The 18,984-nt window shown below is 44.5% G+C and overlaps 1 protein-coding gene across 1 annotated transcript in view; it reads left to right on the top strand.

Annotated features, from left to right (window-relative positions):
• Positions 1 to 18,984, top strand: part of LOC134392933 (cytosolic phospholipase A2 epsilon-like) — a 73,593-nt gene that overhangs the window by 4,676 nt on the left and 49,933 nt on the right. Inside the window, exon 3 of the mRNA XM_063117699.1 lies at positions 3,146 to 3,218. Within this exon, the coding sequence (XP_062973769.1) occupies positions 3,146 to 3,218 (73 nt within the window). The remainder of the gene's footprint in view (positions 1 to 3,145; positions 3,219 to 18,984) is intronic.

Genomic DNA, 18,984 nt, shown 5'->3' on the forward strand with positions numbered 1-18,984 from the left:
AGCGCAGCTCTGCCGCCGGCCTCCCGCCCTCGGAGTTCTGCTTCTCACCTGGCCTCTTGCAGCCAGGATGGGCACACGGGCAGGAAGGCGACGACAAGAACAGCATGGGCGGCAGCTCACCGAGGTATACGGCCAGGAAGGGACATAACTGGAAATGGAAGCAATGCAGCTGAAGCACATGGTGGTCAGCAGAGGACGGGGGTCATGCCTGGACGATGCTGCCACATGCGCCAGAGGACGGGGTCATGCCTGGACGACGCTGCCACACGCGCCGCACGCTGCCTGCACCCCACTGGGTCGGCGCTCTAGGCGACTGCCTCATTTGCTAGTGGTAGCACTGGCCCTGCATATGCGTCAGCCACCAGCATGTGTTGGACTGGCCCTGGCTGGGAATGGAGGAAGTCTGTAGGGGAAGAGACACTGAGGGAAGTAAAAGAGAGATTAGAAATTGACTTATCCCTTTTCCCATCAATTTACAACACAAACCTTCATGTTATTGAAAAGAAGAAGAGAAAAGCTGCAATTGGGGGCAGGGGTGGTATTTGAGGTATATATTCTCAAGATGAGGGGTGGAGACTGGCGTTTCAAAGATGGAGGATAGGGATGAGGAAGGGAAACATTATTTTTTGATATCCTAATTTAGCTGCTACAACGCAAGGGCCCTCTCCGAGCAAAAGCTTTCTTGCCCCTGGCCTGTTGGCAAGCAGATTTCTTGAAGGCTGCTAGTATCTCTCAGTCTCAAGTAAATCTTAAAGGCTTCTTGAATTTCACTGCTCCGGCCTACATTTCACCATTTGGCCTTATTAATGTCACTTGTACTATCAAATAGGTGCCCGTGTGCATTCAACTACATCCCACACAAGACTTGACAATAGTAACATGTGCTAGCTGGGGGAGAATTACATTTCTAAGATGACAAAATGATGCTGTTTTATTAGTGCTGAGCAACGAAATAATGGGTGCTATTTGTTTGTTTTTAGCCCTGTGTATTTTCTGCATAAAGTCTATTTTATCTGAGTTGTTCAGGGGGAATATCCAAATAGAGATTATTAAAATAATTGGAGATAATAGTTCCAAGGCTGGCTTTTCAGAAATGATCTACAAGGGAGCTCCAAATGTCAGATACCCATCCTAAGAGACTACCACCTTTCAGGGTTTCTATTCATTTTAACGCTTTTAACTTTGAGATTTCTTTTGTCATCATAGCCTGCCATCATAGCTAGTCTGGGACCTATTCTAAGGCATGGGAGACGGAGGAACAAGTTCTGAAAAATTTCCAGCTTATATAAAAGTATGTAAGAGGACAATAGACTATAATGCACACACACCAAGAGCTTTTCATCTATTTCTCTTCCATGGAAAAAGCCAAGTGATATAACCAGGACCAGGTCTACACCAAGCAGGATATAGCACTATGAAGGTGGTATGAAAGTGGCATATTGAGGCAAGATCTACACTACTCCTTTATAGTGGTACTGAAGTACACTGACAACTGTTAAGGCCCATGAAACATGCCATATACTGCTTGATGTAGATGTGTCATGGACCCCAACAGTTGTCAGTGCACTTCAGTAATAGAAAGCAATAGTGTAGATCATGCCCTGGGTTGCTTCATACAACATAGATTCCAGCTGAAAACCAGTTCTGCATTTAAGAAATAAGCCCATATGATTATACAGTAAGAGGCTTGCAAATGTTAAGACCTTCGTACATAGCACCTCCACAAAGAAGTGGTTGCAAAAGCTTCCATGTGGGGCTGTAAGGTTTGGCTCCATCCTCAGTCTCTGAAAGATATGGCAATGACATCCAACAGGATCAGAAGGGAAGATGTCCTATGGTAGAGATTGTGTATGTGTTTTGAGAAAGCCATTGGTCACTTATAGAATCATAAAATAGTAGAGTTGGAAGGGCCATCAAGTCCAACCCCCTGCTCAATGCAGGAATCCACCTTAAAGCTTCAGCTGGTACAAAATAGGGCAGCAAGGTTATTAACAGGGACTGGCCGGCGAGATCACATTATGCCAGTCCTTTTCCAGCTTCACTGGCTGCCAGTCCAGGTCCGGGCCCAATTCAAAGTGCTGGTATTGACATTTAAAGCCCTAAACGGTTTGGGGCCAGGTTATCTGAAGGAACGCCTCCTCCCATATGTACCTACTCGGACCTTAAGATCATCTACAGGGGCCCTTCTCTGTGAGCCCCTGCCAAAGGAAGTGAGGCAGGTGGCTACTAGGAGGAGGGCTTTCTCCGCTGTGGCACCCCAGTTGTGGAACGAGCTCCCCAGAGAGGTCCGCCTGGCGCCTACACTGTACTCCTTTCGTCGCCAGCTGAAGACCTTTTTATTCACTCAGTATTTTAACACTTAATGTTAACTTAAATTTAAATTTTACTGTTTTAACTCTGTATTTTAATCTTATATCAACTTTGCTGTGTGGTTTTATCCTGGTTGCGCTTTTTATACTGTATTTCGTAATTGTGTTTTAACCTGTTGGGTGTTTTATTGTGGTTTTAATTTTTGTGAACCGCCCAGAGAGCTTTGGCTATTGGGTGGTATAAAAATGTAATAAATAAATAAATAAATAAAAATAAAGCATACTTGACAGATGGTTGTCCAGCTGCCTTTTGAATGCCTCTAGTGTGGGAGAGCCCCCAACCTCACCAGGCAACTGGTTCCATTGTCGTACTGCTCTAACAGTCAGGAAGTTGAACCTGCCTAGTTATTAAAATCAACAGAGACCCTTCTGTGGGTCACTCCACTTTCCAAGGTGATGTAGATGGCAAGTCATGATGGGGCCTTCATGGTTGTGGCACCCAAGCTTTGTAATGCTCTTCCTAGGGAGACTCAACTGGTGCTGAGTCTGGAGAGAGGATTGGTGATAGGTGGGTAATCCAGAAATTCTTCTCCAGCATGGATTCTAATCTGAGCTGGAGAGGTTTTATAATATCATAATGTTCACCTTTTCTTCATGATGAGTATTATAAACTACCAACCACCAATGCTAGTGATGCTTAGCAAGGATCACTAATTATTTATTTTATTTTATTTATTACTTTTCTATACCACCCAATAGCTGAAGCTAATTATAAGTCAAAAAGAGTTCATTCAATACCTGAAAGTTTCAACTGAGTATTTTGCCTTGTTTTGCAGTGTGTAGAATCACCATGCTATTTGCTAACTGTGAGAATCATACGAATGCGAAATGTCCACCGCGCAGATTATTGTGAGTATTTTTGTTCATCATCACGTTCCTTGTAATTTTGAAAGAATTGAGGATGTTTGATGCTTCCAGACCCAATCCAGTGAGCATGGGAGCAGCAATGAAAACTCCCAGGCATGCTTAGTGGATTGTCCACTGCTACTGGGATGCTTAGAAATAAAGTTCCCAATGTGTTTGCATCATGTGACCCTTTTATTATAACACTAGCGTTGCCTTCTAATTTGCGTGCAGGTGCTGTTTATTACTTTTAAAGCCTTAGTTGGCTCCGGACCAAGCTGTTTGATGGGCCGTCTCCTCCCATCTTTTAAGATCAGCTGATATAGCCAACGCCTCTTGATGTATTATAGATGGCAACTGACAAAGGGCCTTTTCTGTGGTAGCAAACCACATGTGGAACTCCTTGCCTTAAGATGTTCCTCTTCTTTTGTTGTGTCCTTCTGCCATTCAAGAACTTTTCTCTTCCAGCAAGCTTTTAATCCTGTTGCTGTTTGAGCTGTCACTTAGCTCCTTGGGTTCTTTTTTTAATGCTGTTTTGATATTAGTATCATGTCCCCTGCCCTCTTTTAAATCTGGTCACTCTAGCATAGCTCCTGCAACTTTAACTGTTGTGATGAAGAGGAAATTTCACCAGGTTCTCCATATATACAAATGACACCTGCTGACATTCCCTTTTCTATGCAACTGTTAAAGATACAGGAGCCCTGTCCTCCTTTTCATATGGTCACCCTAGTTTAGTAGCTCCTGGCTGGAGGGCTTACTATTTTCATTAGATAGAGCCAAACAAGGATGGGATGACTCCCAGGTCATGGCAGAAGTGGCAGGGCAGGAATGGCGACTCTAGGATGGTTCAGAAAAGGCACTGATGGAAAAATAGCTCCTCAGGAATGACTTAAGCAAAGGAGATAGCACAGGAGGCTGTTCCAAGAATGTGGAACATGGAGAAAAGCGGGGGTGGGTGGGACAAGGAAATGAGGGAGTACAAGGAGACATGAGGCAGGAGATAGACCTGCGGTTCAGGGAGCATGCATTGTGCTGCTAGATGCCAGATGGTAAAAGAGGGATTGGATAGGCCCAGTCTATGGCATGTATGTATAGCCAGTGATACACCTATGCAGAAAGCTCTAGTGACAGCATACAGCATATGCCAGCCTTCCCCCACAGCTGGCTGGAGGGTGCTGGGAGTTGCAGCCCAACACATCTAGAAAGCACTGGTTAGGCAACACTGGCATAAACCATTGATATCATCAACCATCACAGGTGGGTACAGGCTTCTCTATAGGTTAATGACTTCATGAGCCCTTCCTTCCCACCACACACTGGCCTCCTAGCAACACAGTACTCGTCCCACAGTGGCCACATCTGCATATCTGGAATGGAAAAGAGGAAGAGATTATTTAAAAGTACAGCCCTGAAATTTGAAGTTGACTGCTGAGTGTTGTGCCAACAGAGTGAAAGGGGAGGGGAGGGGAGAAGATCATTAGCAATGGGATTGAAGAAGAGATGAGTTTTGTAAAGGACTTTCTGAGGGGTCTGAAAGGGAGAGATGTGGTTGGAAGAAGGAGTAAGAAGTGAAAGTAGTTTAGGTTACAATTCAACACAACATCGAAACTAAAAAATGACAGTGAAGCAATGGGGGAAGCATTGACATAGAGATTTCATAAGGGCAGAACTTTACATTATCGGGGCTGCTAGCTTCTGAAAATTGCATTGTAAAGTTAAGTTCTCCACCTCTTCCTCATAAACCATTGCGGTATTTCCCAAAATGTGATGTCACCATATTGTGTAAATTCCTCCTGCCTCCCAGTGGTCCAATCAAAGAACCCAAACTTTTAAAATATAGAAGAAAACCTACATCCCCACCCCAAAAGAAAGAAAAGAGGAAGAAACAGAATCAGAGTAAAGCCAAATGGAGGCACAAAATAAACAACCATAATCAAAGTAGCATACCAGCATGTAAAAGCAAAACTATTTTAAGCTATGACAACATAGCACAGTCTTCACTGTGCATTTAAATGCCAATAGAATTTTGTTTTACTAAGAGAGCAATCTCGTCTCCTAGGCCTTTGCTAGACCAGCCTATATCCTGGGGTGATACCCGGGATCGTCCCTATGCATCTAGATGACACACAGGGGATCCTGGGCTCAGGCAGGGATCAACCCCCCTTGTCCCCGGGATATAGGCCTACCCTTTGGCCCTGCTTCTTCCCACGGTCTCAGTCCGAGACTGTGAGCATGTGGCCCGTTTCCGCGGCTATTCCTGGCTCCGCGCAATTACTCTCGCGGAGCCTGGAGCCACGCATGGCGCACAGTGTTCCTCAGGAGTGCTGCGCCCATCGGGACTGGGGGGGGAGTGGGGAAATCAAGTTTTTTTTAAAAAAAACAACAACACTTTTTAACACTTACCTTGCTGCTCGTTCTCTCGTGCACAGCCGGCCCTTTAAAAGTTTTTTTTAAAATGGCAGGCGCGACAGCTCTCTTCTTGAGCTCGTCGCGCCTCCACATGTAAACGACAGCAAGCTCTCGCATTATTCATAACGCAAGATCTCCCCTCCTCTCTCCTGGATTTTCACTTAGGTCTAGCAAAGGCCTTAGACCTCCTCTGAGAAGACATAGGATTGTTCAGTTTCCTGCCTCTGAGCTCATAAACAGGGCTTTGAGCTGGGAGCCAGGAAATGATGCTTCCTGCCCCCTCATAGCTGGCACAGAGGAAACCAGCCCACCTACTTCTCTGCACTCACAAAACTGGGCATGGGCAAAAGGAGGTGTTCTCAGGAGTGGAGAGGGGAGCATTGGGCTAGGAGGTGTCTACAGCCAGCCCCCTTTCCTCTCCCTTCCCAAAGCCTCCACTATATGGGCAAAATCACCCATCTAGCTAAAATGCAGAACAGGAGTTGCAAAGTGCCTTCTGCTCTGCATTGGATACACTTAAACCTCCGGGGTTTGGAGGCTTACAAGTACCCAGGGTGTAACTTAGGATTGCCCCCTAAGTTATTATATTTTAGGGTTTTATATTTTGTTTGGTGAACCACCCTGTGAACTTTGGCTATTGGGCAGTATAGAAATAATAATACTAAAGAACAGAGTGGGAAGCACCTCAGGGAAAAGTCCTTTTCCCACCAACTTCCCTTCTGATGGAGCAGAGCCTCTGTTGATAACTTTAGTGGGTGGGCAGGGTCAGGTGGCAGGAGGTAGCTCTTTAAATACCATGGTTCCAAACTCTGTAGGGATTTATGGGTAGTGACCAGCATTTTGAATTGGCTTGGAAACCAATCAGGAGCTCTAATGCAAATGAAATCTCATGCTCCAAACACTAGGCTCTTGTCTTGTTTAATTTATTATATGTAAGGCACTCTGGGAGCCCTTTTGGATGAGAGGCGGCATAAAAATGCTTCAAAATAAATAAGTAAATAAATATTGCAGCAGCAGAATTCGATATCAGATGGAGTTTTCACATGGTTTTCAAAGGCAGCTCTGAATACAGTGCACTGCTCTTGTCAAACCAGGTTAAGATCAAGGGTGGGTGCAGGAAAGGGTGCCGCTGGCACACCAGGCCTCAATTTTGCAAAAACACTCCTGGGGGGGGATCTACACTACTGCTTTAAAGTGCTTTATAACAGTGCTTGACAACTGTTGGGGCCCAGGACACACTGTATATACAGGTTTCAAAACGTTTTCAAAGCGCTTTAAAAGCAGTAGTGTAGATCCCCCCCCCCCCGGCTAATGCCCCTACTTGTCCATCCAGGGGAGAGGCTTGAACCTACAACATGCTCAAGCTATAAACATACTTCTTCAGCTGTACAAAGAGGAGGAGGAGGAAGCACATCTGTATAGTTCTTACAGAGAAAGAGGGACATGGGGCTGCTCTTTTTCATGGTAGTTTTGTGTCATAAAATGCAGCTGTGCCCTGATTGATATAAAATGCAGCTCTCCCACACTGGAGGCCTTCAAGAGGCAGCTGGACAAGCATCTGTCAGGGATGCTTTAGGGTGGATTCCTGCATTGAACAGGGGGTTGGACTCGATGGCCTTGTAGGCCCCTTCCAACTCTGCTATTCTATGATTCTATGATATTCACCGATATGAGAATGTGGCAAAGGACATGCTTTGCATGCAAAAGCCCCTGGGCAGAATTGGTGGCATCTGCAGTCAAATACATCCAGCAGCAGGCAATGTGAATGATTTCTGTGTGAAAGACCCTGAAGAGCCACTGCCAGTCAACAATTCCTTTTATTACATTCAACAGACCAATAAAACATATAAAATACATAATAAATATTTAAAATACATGAAATTAAAACAAAGTATGATTACATGAGCCTCCTTAAAATTCTGTGCTAGAAGCAAAGGAAAGTCCTGCCACCATAACAGATCTAGTAAGGATTGCATGATTAAGAAAATTATTATTATTATTATTATTATTATTATTATTATTATTATTTATTTATTTATTTATATAGCACCATCAGTGTACATGGTGCTGTACAGAGTAAAACAGTAAATAGCAAGACCCTGCCGCATAGGCTTACAATCTAATAAAATCATAGTAAAACAATAAGGAGGGGAAGAGAATGCAAACAGGTACAGGGTAGGGTAAGCAGGCACAGGGTAGGGTAAAACTAACAGTAGAAAGTAACAGTAGAAGTCTGCACAACTTGTGCACAACTGCACAAATTTAGCAACTTGTTCGGTGGTATGCTTACCTTGACCCTATAAAAGGACCGACATAAGGGTCACGGACGATCGTCCAGGTAATCGTTGCGTGAAAGGGTGGATAAGGGCTTTTCTTGCCTCCTGATAGAAGCTGCAGTTGAATAATATGTGGGAGATAGATTCCACCTCCTCGTTGTTACAGGGGCAGCATCTATCTGATAGTGGGACTTTCCCAAATCTGCCCTCCATTACCCTAGAAGGCATAGCATTAAGCCTTGCTAGGGAAAATGCCCTTCTATATTTGGGTATAGATAACCAGCTTAAATACAGAGGTACACTATTTTGGTCGTGATCCCGTAGCCCCAAGGCATACGGGGAACATGGGCCCCGTGCAGCTTGCTGTAGTTCCTGAGAATCAATATCCAGGAGTCTCTGCTTAATGATCCTTTTGGCGCTATCCAGGTCCAGGGATAACAGATGGTCTTGGGAGAGCCCTATGGTGGTGAGTTTTAACTGAACTGCTTTCACCCATGGAGATTTATAAGAGTCCGTCCAGACCATGGAGGTGAGCGAATTAGGGACAGGGCTTAAATTGCAACGCAGCCAGAAATAGAGTGTATGTATCCACCCTATACATTTTAGGGTACTCAACCCAACTTCCAGATTTAAGACTGCACTAGCAACACATCTTGGGACTCCAAATATTAGCCTTTGAAAGGAAGATTGGACACCTTCCAGTGAGTTCTTATAAAGAGGAAGCCATATCGGGGCACCAAATAGAAATTGGGACACCACTTTTGCTTTATAGACCTGAGTGGCGGCTGGAATGTATTGCCCACCCCTGGAGAAAAAAAAAACGAGAAAGTGCCCCGATTAAGTTCTCTGCCCTAGCTTTAGCATATTTATTATGAGTGTTCTATTTTAGTGTTTCATTGAACCATAGGCCTAGATATTTGTACGAGTTGGCCTGGTTGATTTTTACCCCCCCCCCCCTATTGACCAGGGAAAGGTAACCCTCCTCCTAGAAAAAACCAGAACATTAGACTTCTGGTAATTAATTGAAAGGCTGTTGTTTTGGCAAAAGGCCACAAAGCTGTTCATTAGACGCTTTAAACCCAGGCGGGTTTGCGATGTAAGTACCGCATCGTCTGCGTAGAGTAGAATTGAAACCTTTGTTAAGCCTATCTTTGGTGGATGGGATTGTATTGGTACAAGAGAAGATGGAAGATCGGCTAAATATAAATTAAAAAGAGTGGGAGCTAGTACGCATCCCTGTCTGACCCCACGCAAGGAGCCAATCTCTTTAGTAAAATGGCCAAGATTGCTATAGCGGACCTGGGCTGTTGTTCTAGAATAGAGTGATTGAATCAGGAAAAGGAGTCTCGGCTCAATCTCAAATGACCTCAGTGTGTTCCAAAGAAGATCACGGGAGATTGAGTCGAAGGCAGATCTTAGATCAATAAATGCAGTGAAGAGTTTGCCTCCCCTTGGTGTCATGTATTTGTGGACCAGATGTAGCAGCACTAGGCAATGGTCCAAGGTGGAGCATCCGGGCTTGAATCCTATCTGTTCTCTCCCAAGAATATCATTAGTCTCTATCCAGTCCTTCAGCCTACCATTTAGGAAACTCGCATAGAGCTTCCCAACTATGGATAGTAGGCTGATAAGTCGATAATTAGAAGGGTCATCTCTCGGGCCCTTCTTATGGATTGGGATGACAAACGCTCTCAGCCATGCCTCTGGGATTCGGCCGGACTTATTGATTAGAGAGAAGAGAGGGGTAAGGATTGAGGTCCACCATCTTATGTTATTTTTTAGCATCTCTGGGGGAATGGCGTCTGGGCCAGGAGCCTTGCCCGGTTTTAATTGAAGGATTAGGTCTGCTATTGTATTGACATCTACATCTGGCCAAACCGGAGTGTCTGAAGGAAGAGAGGGAATGAGATCTGGTCTAGAACAGTCTTGAAAAACAGAATATAAATAGGACTCCCACACATTTGCAGGTATGTGACATTCAATCTTACTGTTACATTGGTTCAGATTTTTCGCTATGATTTGCCAAAAAGTTTTAGAATTATTAGTGAGAGAGGCCCCTATCAGCAATTGCCATGTTTCTCTATTTGCTTCGCTTTTCTTCCGGGAGATGAGCTTCTTATATTCCTTCTTTAGCTGGTAATAAACACCAGGAAGAAATCTATCGTTGCTTAGCCTATAGGTATGGTATATAGAGTTTATGGACTTCCTAAGGCGAGCACAGTCCCGGTCAAACCAGTTATTTCGTGTAGCCCTATGGTGTCTGGAAGGGTTTGGTTTGCTCTGTAGGGCACTATGGAAAACTTCAATTAGCTCCTCATAAGCTGCGATGCACTGATCTGGGGACTTGATGGAAACTATCTTGTTGGTGATATCTGTGATACGGTTAGTCAGTGTGATTTGGTCAAAAATTTGTGCTGTATCGTTGGTCCATTTAATTTTATTGGCTGCTGCATTTAGAGCTTGTGTGTCAAACAGAGGATGGCAAGGTAAGGACCTTATAGGCCCAGAGATGCATAAACGTAGCTTAAGGGGTAGATGGTCGCTATCTGAGCGTTCAGCAACCCTTAGGTTACAGCTCATGGGGTCCAACGTATTGTGTACCAAGATGTAATCGATCACGCTGGCTCCCCTGGAGGAGATAAATGTGAATTCTCCCTGATCCGTATCGCTGCTGCTTCCATTCAGAATAGTCAAGTTGTTTTTCGCTGCAAATTGGAGGAGGCAGCATCCTGCAGAATTAACATAACAGTCCTTGGATAGACATATGTGGGGTCTAAGACTTTCCTTACATGCTATTAAACTGGACCCACAGATAGTTGGATCTGCCAGGAAGGCTCCCGTTCTTGCATTCAGGTCACCTGCGATAACTGGGCAGGAGTATGGATATTTAGCCATGAGCTGTGAGTAAAAACACTCAATCTTAAGCCAGGTGGCCATGCTTTCCTCTGTGCTGGTAGTAGGGGGGAGATAGGCATTAATCAGTAGGATAATCAGCTTAGTGGTCCTCAGTTCTAATGCCAGGGCAAGAATGGTGTTGTCACTGTTGTAAATATCCTTTACTTTGCCAGCGAGGTAGAAATAAGACAGCATAACCCTTTTGAGGGTCTGCCCTTTTTATTGTTCGACGCCATGGGAAGAGAGAAGGCACTGAAACCATTCACGCATATATCGCTACAAGACCAGGTTTCCTTCAGTAGAGCAATATCAAAGGTGGCCAAGTAGTCGAGAAAGGACTTGTTCCCACTTTTAGAGCTCCATCCAGCCACGTTCCAGGATAGTAGTTTTAGGAAAGTTGTTTTATCTTTGTCCGGTCTAAGTCAGTCCATCTCGGTAATTGCGTCGAGGCATGTCCCCGGATTTGTCAGAACACATCCATTGTGTGCTTTTGTTTGCAAAATGGGAAGATCTGTGGTGCATCTCTGTGTACGACTTTGGTTAGGGTAGTCTTGGGAATAATAGGTTGATCGGATCAGTTCGGATTCATTAGGCTTTGCAAAGTGATCAATGAGGGGGTTGTATTCAGTCCAGGAAATTCTGGGCATATCCGGCATCTGGTCCGTAATAGTTGGAATGGAAGAGGTCGCCGGCTTGAGATGTTTTTCAAGGTTGGCAACCACAATTTTAGGGGTGAGGGCTATATCCCTTTTAGGGCTAAGCTGGTGCAAGTCTACAGGTACATTCACAGCCAGTTGGATAAGATTGTTAGTCTTGTCTAAGGGGGGACACCCTCCATTAGGGATGGCAGAGGCCTGTACACAAGGGGCCGCTACAGAGCTGCTGTTCCGTTGGATTCTGTTCAGTAGAAGTTCTCTCAGCGAATTGAGTCTCAGCAGAATCCTTTGTTGTTCCTGTTCGGGAAGAATGTCAAAATTGCCAATTAGACTAATTTCCTCTGGTGAGAAATCTGGCAAGGAATTTAGGCGAGTGTTTGAAATGTTCATTGAGGGACTGCCAAATTTAGGAAAAATATCAGGATGATCAGAGATGACAGCGCAGGGTTTCGGACAGGCATTTGGTTCCTCATATGAATTCAGCTCAATCAATTCCCCAGTGCGTGGGGGAGGAATGCAGGGTCTAGGTACTGACTTGATCACTGGGGGTGGGCTGGTGACAAATCCTTAAAAAACCTGTTTATTGGCATGCCGATGTTTCTAAATGCCGCTTTAGCTCTATAGATGTAGGAGGCTGTGTTAGAAGTGAAAGTGACAATAGCTCGAGCCGTAACATGATTAAAGAATAAATATTCCACTCTTTCAACTGAGGTTTGTTCAATCTGCAGCAGAGGAAGGGTTGATATAGTCTCTATTAGATGTTTAATACGTTCTGGTTGCGGCATAATGCCCCTTGGTTTCGGGTAGTTGGATAAGACTATAGTCTTTGTTTGGAGTTGAAGTTGCCAGAAATTCATTGCTGTACTGCTGATTAGGATAGGTACAGATTGTACAGAATCAGCTTGGGTAAGTGGCGTCTGGAGTTGATTGGAGATTCGTCCACTTGTATCCTCATTATGCAGGGAGGGCCCAGCAACCTATCTAGCATATCCCCCTCAAGGGAGGTAAGTTCGGTGGTTGGAGTACACTGCTTCTCAATGTTAGGGCTGAGAAACTTTGTGATTTTCTGTTGCTTCATTTGTCCATGAGATCTTGACAGGGGTAACATGCCCTCGGTTGCAGGCACTAGGCCCTGTTGCTTATAGCATTTCCTAGTAAGAACCATTGCGCACCGCAATGTTTCACCAGTCAACTAAGATTTTAATGTTTCACCAGCTAGGGTTGTTCCAACAGTCAGAAAAAAGCAACCCCTTTTGGCAGCTCATCAAGCACCCTGCCTTAGAGAACAGGGCAGCAAGGGTAGTTAATTATAATAAGAGCCCACTTGGGAGTGAAGGTATAAGGTGGTATAAGGTGGTGGTATAAAGCAAGGAGAATAGGCCAAGAGGGTTGTGTGTTGTGATTGCCAGTAGAGCAGACTCAGCCCTGGTGACAATACTGCCCTCCTCAAGCTGCTGGAGTGGACTAGAATTGACTGGACTACTGTCCCTTGCTCCCTTCCCGTTGCTCACCTTCTTCCCTTTAATCTCCGATCTTCCGACAAGTTTATACTTGTTGTTTCTTAGTTGATCTTGTTGATCTTGTCTGTTTCCTAGTTGGACCTCTATTTCGCAGCTATATGGTGTATTGTTTTATTGTTTAATTGTTTAACACCTGTCCGTCGGTCAACAATTCATGGGGAGTGTGGTAATAAAACTGATTGTTGCAGCTAATGAGTTGAAGCTGTAGAAACTGTTCCGCGTCGGGCTCTGCTTCAGCCTCAGTTTGTTGGCGTTTTTCCAGCTCGCCTGCTTTATCCTGAAGAACTTGTAAGGCTCCCACTTGCTCATTACCCGTACAGACTTAAAATAATAATAATAATAGCTGCAGAGATAGTACCGGACCACAAAGGGAAAAATAGAAGGCTGTTCCACGGAGCTCACAACAGCACGTCTTAACACGACGCCATCTTAAACAGCTTCCCAGTCAAAGTAGACAGTTCTGGTCTAGATGCACAAATGCTCTGACCTGGTAGAAGGAAGCTTTCCATGCTGCTAATCTGCACTCAGAAAGATTGCAGTGGTCTTTTATACTTTACACCTGAATATTAGAAATGGAATTAATGGAGCAGTGCGCTTGGGAGATTTCCCTTTGTTGCTTTTTAGTTAATTGGTTCACTAAATATATGTAGCAGTGCATAAACAGGGTGTAATTAAACCTCACCATTACTGTGATAAGATTGTCATGGTCTGTGCCTGCCCCACCTTCCTGTCATCTGATAACTGATGGCTGCCCTCTTCTGTGCCTCCTCCCCTGTGGAGATATCCCTCCTGCTTCCAGAAGCCAAAGCAGCAAGTGGGAGTGGGTTCCACAGCTCATGAATTCATTTTTCTCCTCTGCCTTCCTATGCTCATTTCCAAATTTCAGCAGAATCGCATCTCCTCATTGGCCTCCTAAAACAAGTATGGCAAGCTGTGCATGTGCCTTGGAGTATCCTGTCTTTCTGCAAAACATCCAAATACTCCTCCTGGGAGGATTGTGATGACATCATTGCCTTTGCAAACAGGCATGCAAAATCCTACTGGCCCATGTAGCCAATGACCCAGTTGCTGCAGCAGTAGAATCATAGAATCATAGAATAGCAGAGTTGGAATGGGCCTACAAGGCCATCTAGTCCAACCCCCTGCTCAATGCAGGAATCCACCCTAAAGCATCCCTGACAGATGCTTGTCCAGCTGCCTCTTGAAGGCCTCTAGTGTGGGAGAGCCCACAACCTCCCTAGGTAACTGATTCCATTGCCGCACTGCTCTAACAGTCAGGACGTTTTTCCTGATGTCCAGCTGGAATCTGGCTTCCTTTAACTTGAGCCCGTTATTCCGTGTCCTGCACTCTGGGAGGATCGAGAAGAGATCCTGGCCCTCCTCTGTGTGACACCTTTTAAGTATTTGAAGAGTGCTATCATGTCTCCCCTCAATCTTCTCTTCTCCAGGCTAAATATGCCCAGTTCTTTCAGTCTCTCTTCATAGGGCTTTGTTTCCAGACCCCTGATCGTCCTGGTTGCCCTCCTCTGAACACGCTCCAGCTTGTCTGCATCCTTCTTGAATTGTGGAGCCCAGAACTGGACTCAATACTCTAGATGAGGCCTAACCAGGGCCGAATAGAGAGGATCCAGTACCTCACGTGATTTGGAAGCTATACTTCTATTAATGCAGCCCAAAATAGCATTTGCCTTTCTTGCAGCCATATCGCACTGTTGGCTCATATTCAGCTTGTGATCTACAACAATTCCAAGATCCTTCTCGTTTGTAGTATTGCTGAGCCAAGTATCCCCCATCTTGTAACTGTGCCTTTGGTTTCTATTTCCTAAATGTAGAACTTGGCATTTATCCCTATTAAATTTCATTCTGTTGTTTTCAGCCCAGCACTCCAGCCTATCAAGATCACTTTGAAGTTTGTTTCAGTCTTCCAGGGTATTAGCTTTCCCACCCAATTTTGTGTCATCTGCAAATTTGATCAGCGTTCCCTGCACCTCCTCGTCCAAATCATTAATAAAAATGTTGAAGAGCACTGGGCCCAGGACTGAGCCCTGTGGTACCCCACTCGTTGCCTCTCCCCAGTTTGAGAAGGTTGAGAAGTCAGACATGGTAGACCTATGGAGCAATCCTTCAGTGGAAGCTGATGGAGGGTCCTACCACTAGGTGCTGGGACCAGAGTGGCTGTGGGCCATGCTGGAGAAATGCTTCTCACAAACTGAGGTAGAGTTGTTGGCGAAACTTGCTGGTGCTATGTTGCTTTCACAAGCACATTTCCATTAACCTACAAACATTTATTTACTGTAGCCCAACCTCTCAGAGTAGGCAAAATTAATATTGAGAACTATATCAGATATGGGAATAATATTGTAATACATCAAAGGACTGTTGCAATGATTGCTGTGATAATGAGCACTGCCCGTACAATACAATCTTTATCTGTGGCCATTCAAGTGCTTCCTCCGAGGGAGGTTCAGAGGAGGCCAACAAAGGAGAGGGCCTTTTATTTATTTATTTATTTATTTATTACATTTCTATACCGGATGAGGTGGCACTCCCTCTGAAGGAGCAGGTACGTAGCTTGGGAGTACTCCTAGACCCATCATTGTCACTGGATGCCCAGGTGGACTCTGTGGCATGGAGTACTTGGAGTCAGCTTTGGCTGATCCGCCAGCTATGGCCTTTCCTGGACAGGGACAACCTAGCCACAGTAGTGCATTTATTTATTTATTACATTTCTATACCGGATGAGGTGGCACTCCCTCTGAAGGAGCAGGAACGTAGCTTGGGAGTACTCCTAGACCCATCATTGTCACTGGATGCCCAGGTGGACTCTGTGGCATGGAGTACTTGGAGTCAGCTTTGGCTGATCCGCCAGCTATGGCCTTTCCTGGACAGGGACAACCTAGCCACAGTAGTGCATTTATTTATTTATTACATTTCTATACTGCCCAATAGCCGGAGCTCTATGGGCTGTTCACAAAAATTAAAACCATTCATAATATAAAACAACAGTATAAAACCATAATATAAAATACAATAAAAAAGCTCAACCAGATAAAAACAGCAGCAATGCAAAATTACAAATTTAAAACACCATGTTAAAATGTATTTATAGATTGTTAAAATGTTGGGAGAATAAAAAGGTCTTCACCTGGCGTCTAAAAGCATATAATGTAGGTGCCAAGCGAACCTCCTTAGGGAGCTCATTCCACAGCCGGGGTGCCACAGCAGAGAAGGCCCTCCTCCAGGTAGCCACCTGCCTCAGTGGTAGCCCCATGATTATGCAATTTTCTCCCTAGTGAGGTCTAACTGGCACCAACATTGTCATCTTGGCACTACCAAGGTTAAAACTTTCTTTTTCTCCCAGGCATATGATAAGATTTTTCATTGGTACTGAGATTGTTATTGTTGAATATGCAAAATTATTTTCTATTTTTGTATGCATATGGTTTTATATTACATTGATATATTGTAGTTTTAGGGTTTTAACCTTTGTTTACCACCATGAAAGATTTGGCTATTTGGCAACATAGGGAATGAATGAATGAATGAATGAATGAATGATACACATTTTAAATGTAAAATATACTATATGATTACTAAGTATTTACCAGGACCACATCAGAGAATATTAATGTATGCACCTGGATGAGGAAATAGGGGTTCTTTCATGTTTATAGGTAATTGCTGTACTTTTTGGTCTTTGGTTTCACACATTGCCTTTGGGCATATGTGGGCCTGTCTCTTATGATATCTTAGTGGAGTTGAGCCTAACTATGCACAAGCATGCAGTGCAGCTTTTTCCAAACAACACTCATACCGTTGATGCTTGATAATTCGCTTGGTGATTTCCTAAGATAACTTCCAGTTCCATATTTAATAATGTTAACCACTAAATGGAGAGTTTAGTTTGCTTTGGTCAAAAATATTTTGGTACAATTCCTGATGTTGCGCGTGTCTTGGGAGTTGATGGCCATGTTCAGATGACACAATAGTCAATCCTTTGTTAATAATCCACTCCACAGATGACTATTAGCATGTTGTGTTGGGGTTCAAGTAGACCATATGGAAAAGAGGACAGGGTTTCTGTACCTTTATCTCCCACACTAGAGGCATTCAAGAGGCAGCTGGACAACCATCTGTCAGGGATGCTTTAGGGTGGATTCTATGATCTTTAACAGTAGTTTAGAAAAGGGAATTTCAGCAGGTGTTATTTAAATGCATGCAGCACCTGGTGAATTCCCTCTTCATCACAACAGTTACAGCTTCAGGAGCTATACTGGAGAAACAAGATACAAAAGAGGGCAGGGCTTTAAGGGTTTTTACTTAGGCAAAAATAGGCCATTGACCCTGTTCAGACAACATGCTAAGCCACAGTGGTTAAGCATTTTGAGCTAAACATTATGGCTTAGCATGTTGTATAAGGCATGATTTAGTGTGTCATGTGAACCATTCGTAAACATGGTGGCTACATAACCATGGTTTAAACATGCTCACTAACCATTTTCTGCAAAAGGGTTAGAGGCCTAACCATGGCTTAGTGTGTTGTCTGAACAGGCCCATTGATATGCAAGATGAACTGCCACAAGTTTATTTTATTTTCCAGATATTTTTTAAAGGTTTGCCTCCACATGGGAAACAATCTTACCAAAACAAAAGGACAAAATATTATAAAAACCAATTTAACATATAAAAAGACTACCCCAAAAAACTAGTTTGGAGGGCTTTGCAGTTCAAAACTGGCAGGTTGTCAGCAGTCTCTGTGCCGGTGATGTGTTATGCTCAGTGGCGTAGTGTAATTTTTGCAGGTGCTCATTATGACAGTTCCCATAGCCACATTCAGAACATAAGAAATGCCATGCTGGATCAGACCAAGGGTCCCTCTAGTCCACCACTCTGTTCAGACAGTGGCCAACCAGCCATTGTCCCGGGACCAACAAGGCAGGACATGGTGAAATAGTATTCTCCCACCTATGTTCCCCAGCAAGTGGTGTATATAGGCTTGCTGCTGCTGATCCTGGAGGTAGCACACCCTGAAGGAGAGTCCAAAAGCCCAGGGAGCTGTGCTTATTCGTATCAATGAATCAATTGTAGCAGTTTTGATCTCAATCACGAACAGGCCTTTTGTAAATCTAATGAATCTTCATTGCCTAATCAAGTCCAAGCTACTCTAAAATACTTTGCATTACAAGGAACAATGTATTGTTGCTGGGAAAATTCCCTCTCCCACCCACCCCATAAGTGTGAGGATTGCAGCTAAATGCAGAGGGAACAAGGGAGTCAGAGGGTGTGGAATTGCAGATGATGCCAGCATCCCTGCTAATAAAAAAGTGCCAGCAGTAAGTCCGTGTAAGTCCTGGCTCTACTACCCCACTGCTTGTGCTTATCAGCATTCAACTACTAACTAGCCACTGAACAGCACTGCTAGCCACCACTAATTTTAACAGGTGTGGATACTGACACCATCAAGGAAACTCTGGGCAACATAAAAAACATATGACTAATTAAGTCATTTTTGTTTTAAAAATACGACAGATACAATCACAGTGCTGTTTGGCTAGCCAAGCGTTTCCAGGGGTCCTTTGGAAATGGCAGTGGCGATAATATCTGATCTTAGCAAGGGCAATTTAATTAGAGTGCAGAGGTTAAAACTTTGAGAGCGCCTTCTTCCATATCAACCTATCCATTCAGTGAGATTTAGAGGTCAAGGCCTCCTGGTTGTTCTGTCGCCAGTATGTGTACATTTGACGGCATTCAGGGGAAAGTCTGTTCGGTTGTGGCACCATGAGCGGATCTACACAGAGTCGTGAAGGCGTCCTGAAGGCGCTTGCGTGCGCCTCCAGGGTGCCCCGAAACTCTTTGTGTAGATCCTGCTCACTGCACTTGGAAAAGAATGGAGCCAGGCGCTCCCTGCTGCTGCTGCTGCAGCCCCCACCCAGCTTGGCAGGCCCGGCCGGGCAGTACCCCTGGGTACCAGCCTCCCATCACTGGGGGAGAGGAGCTGGGAGAGGGAGGAAAG

The sequence above is a fragment of the Elgaria multicarinata genome, chromosome 2, assembly GCF_023053635.1.
Source record: "Elgaria multicarinata webbii isolate HBS135686 ecotype San Diego chromosome 2, rElgMul1.1.pri, whole genome shotgun sequence".
NCBI classification, from domain to species: Eukaryota; Metazoa; Chordata; class Lepidosauria; order Squamata; family Anguidae; genus Elgaria; species Elgaria multicarinata.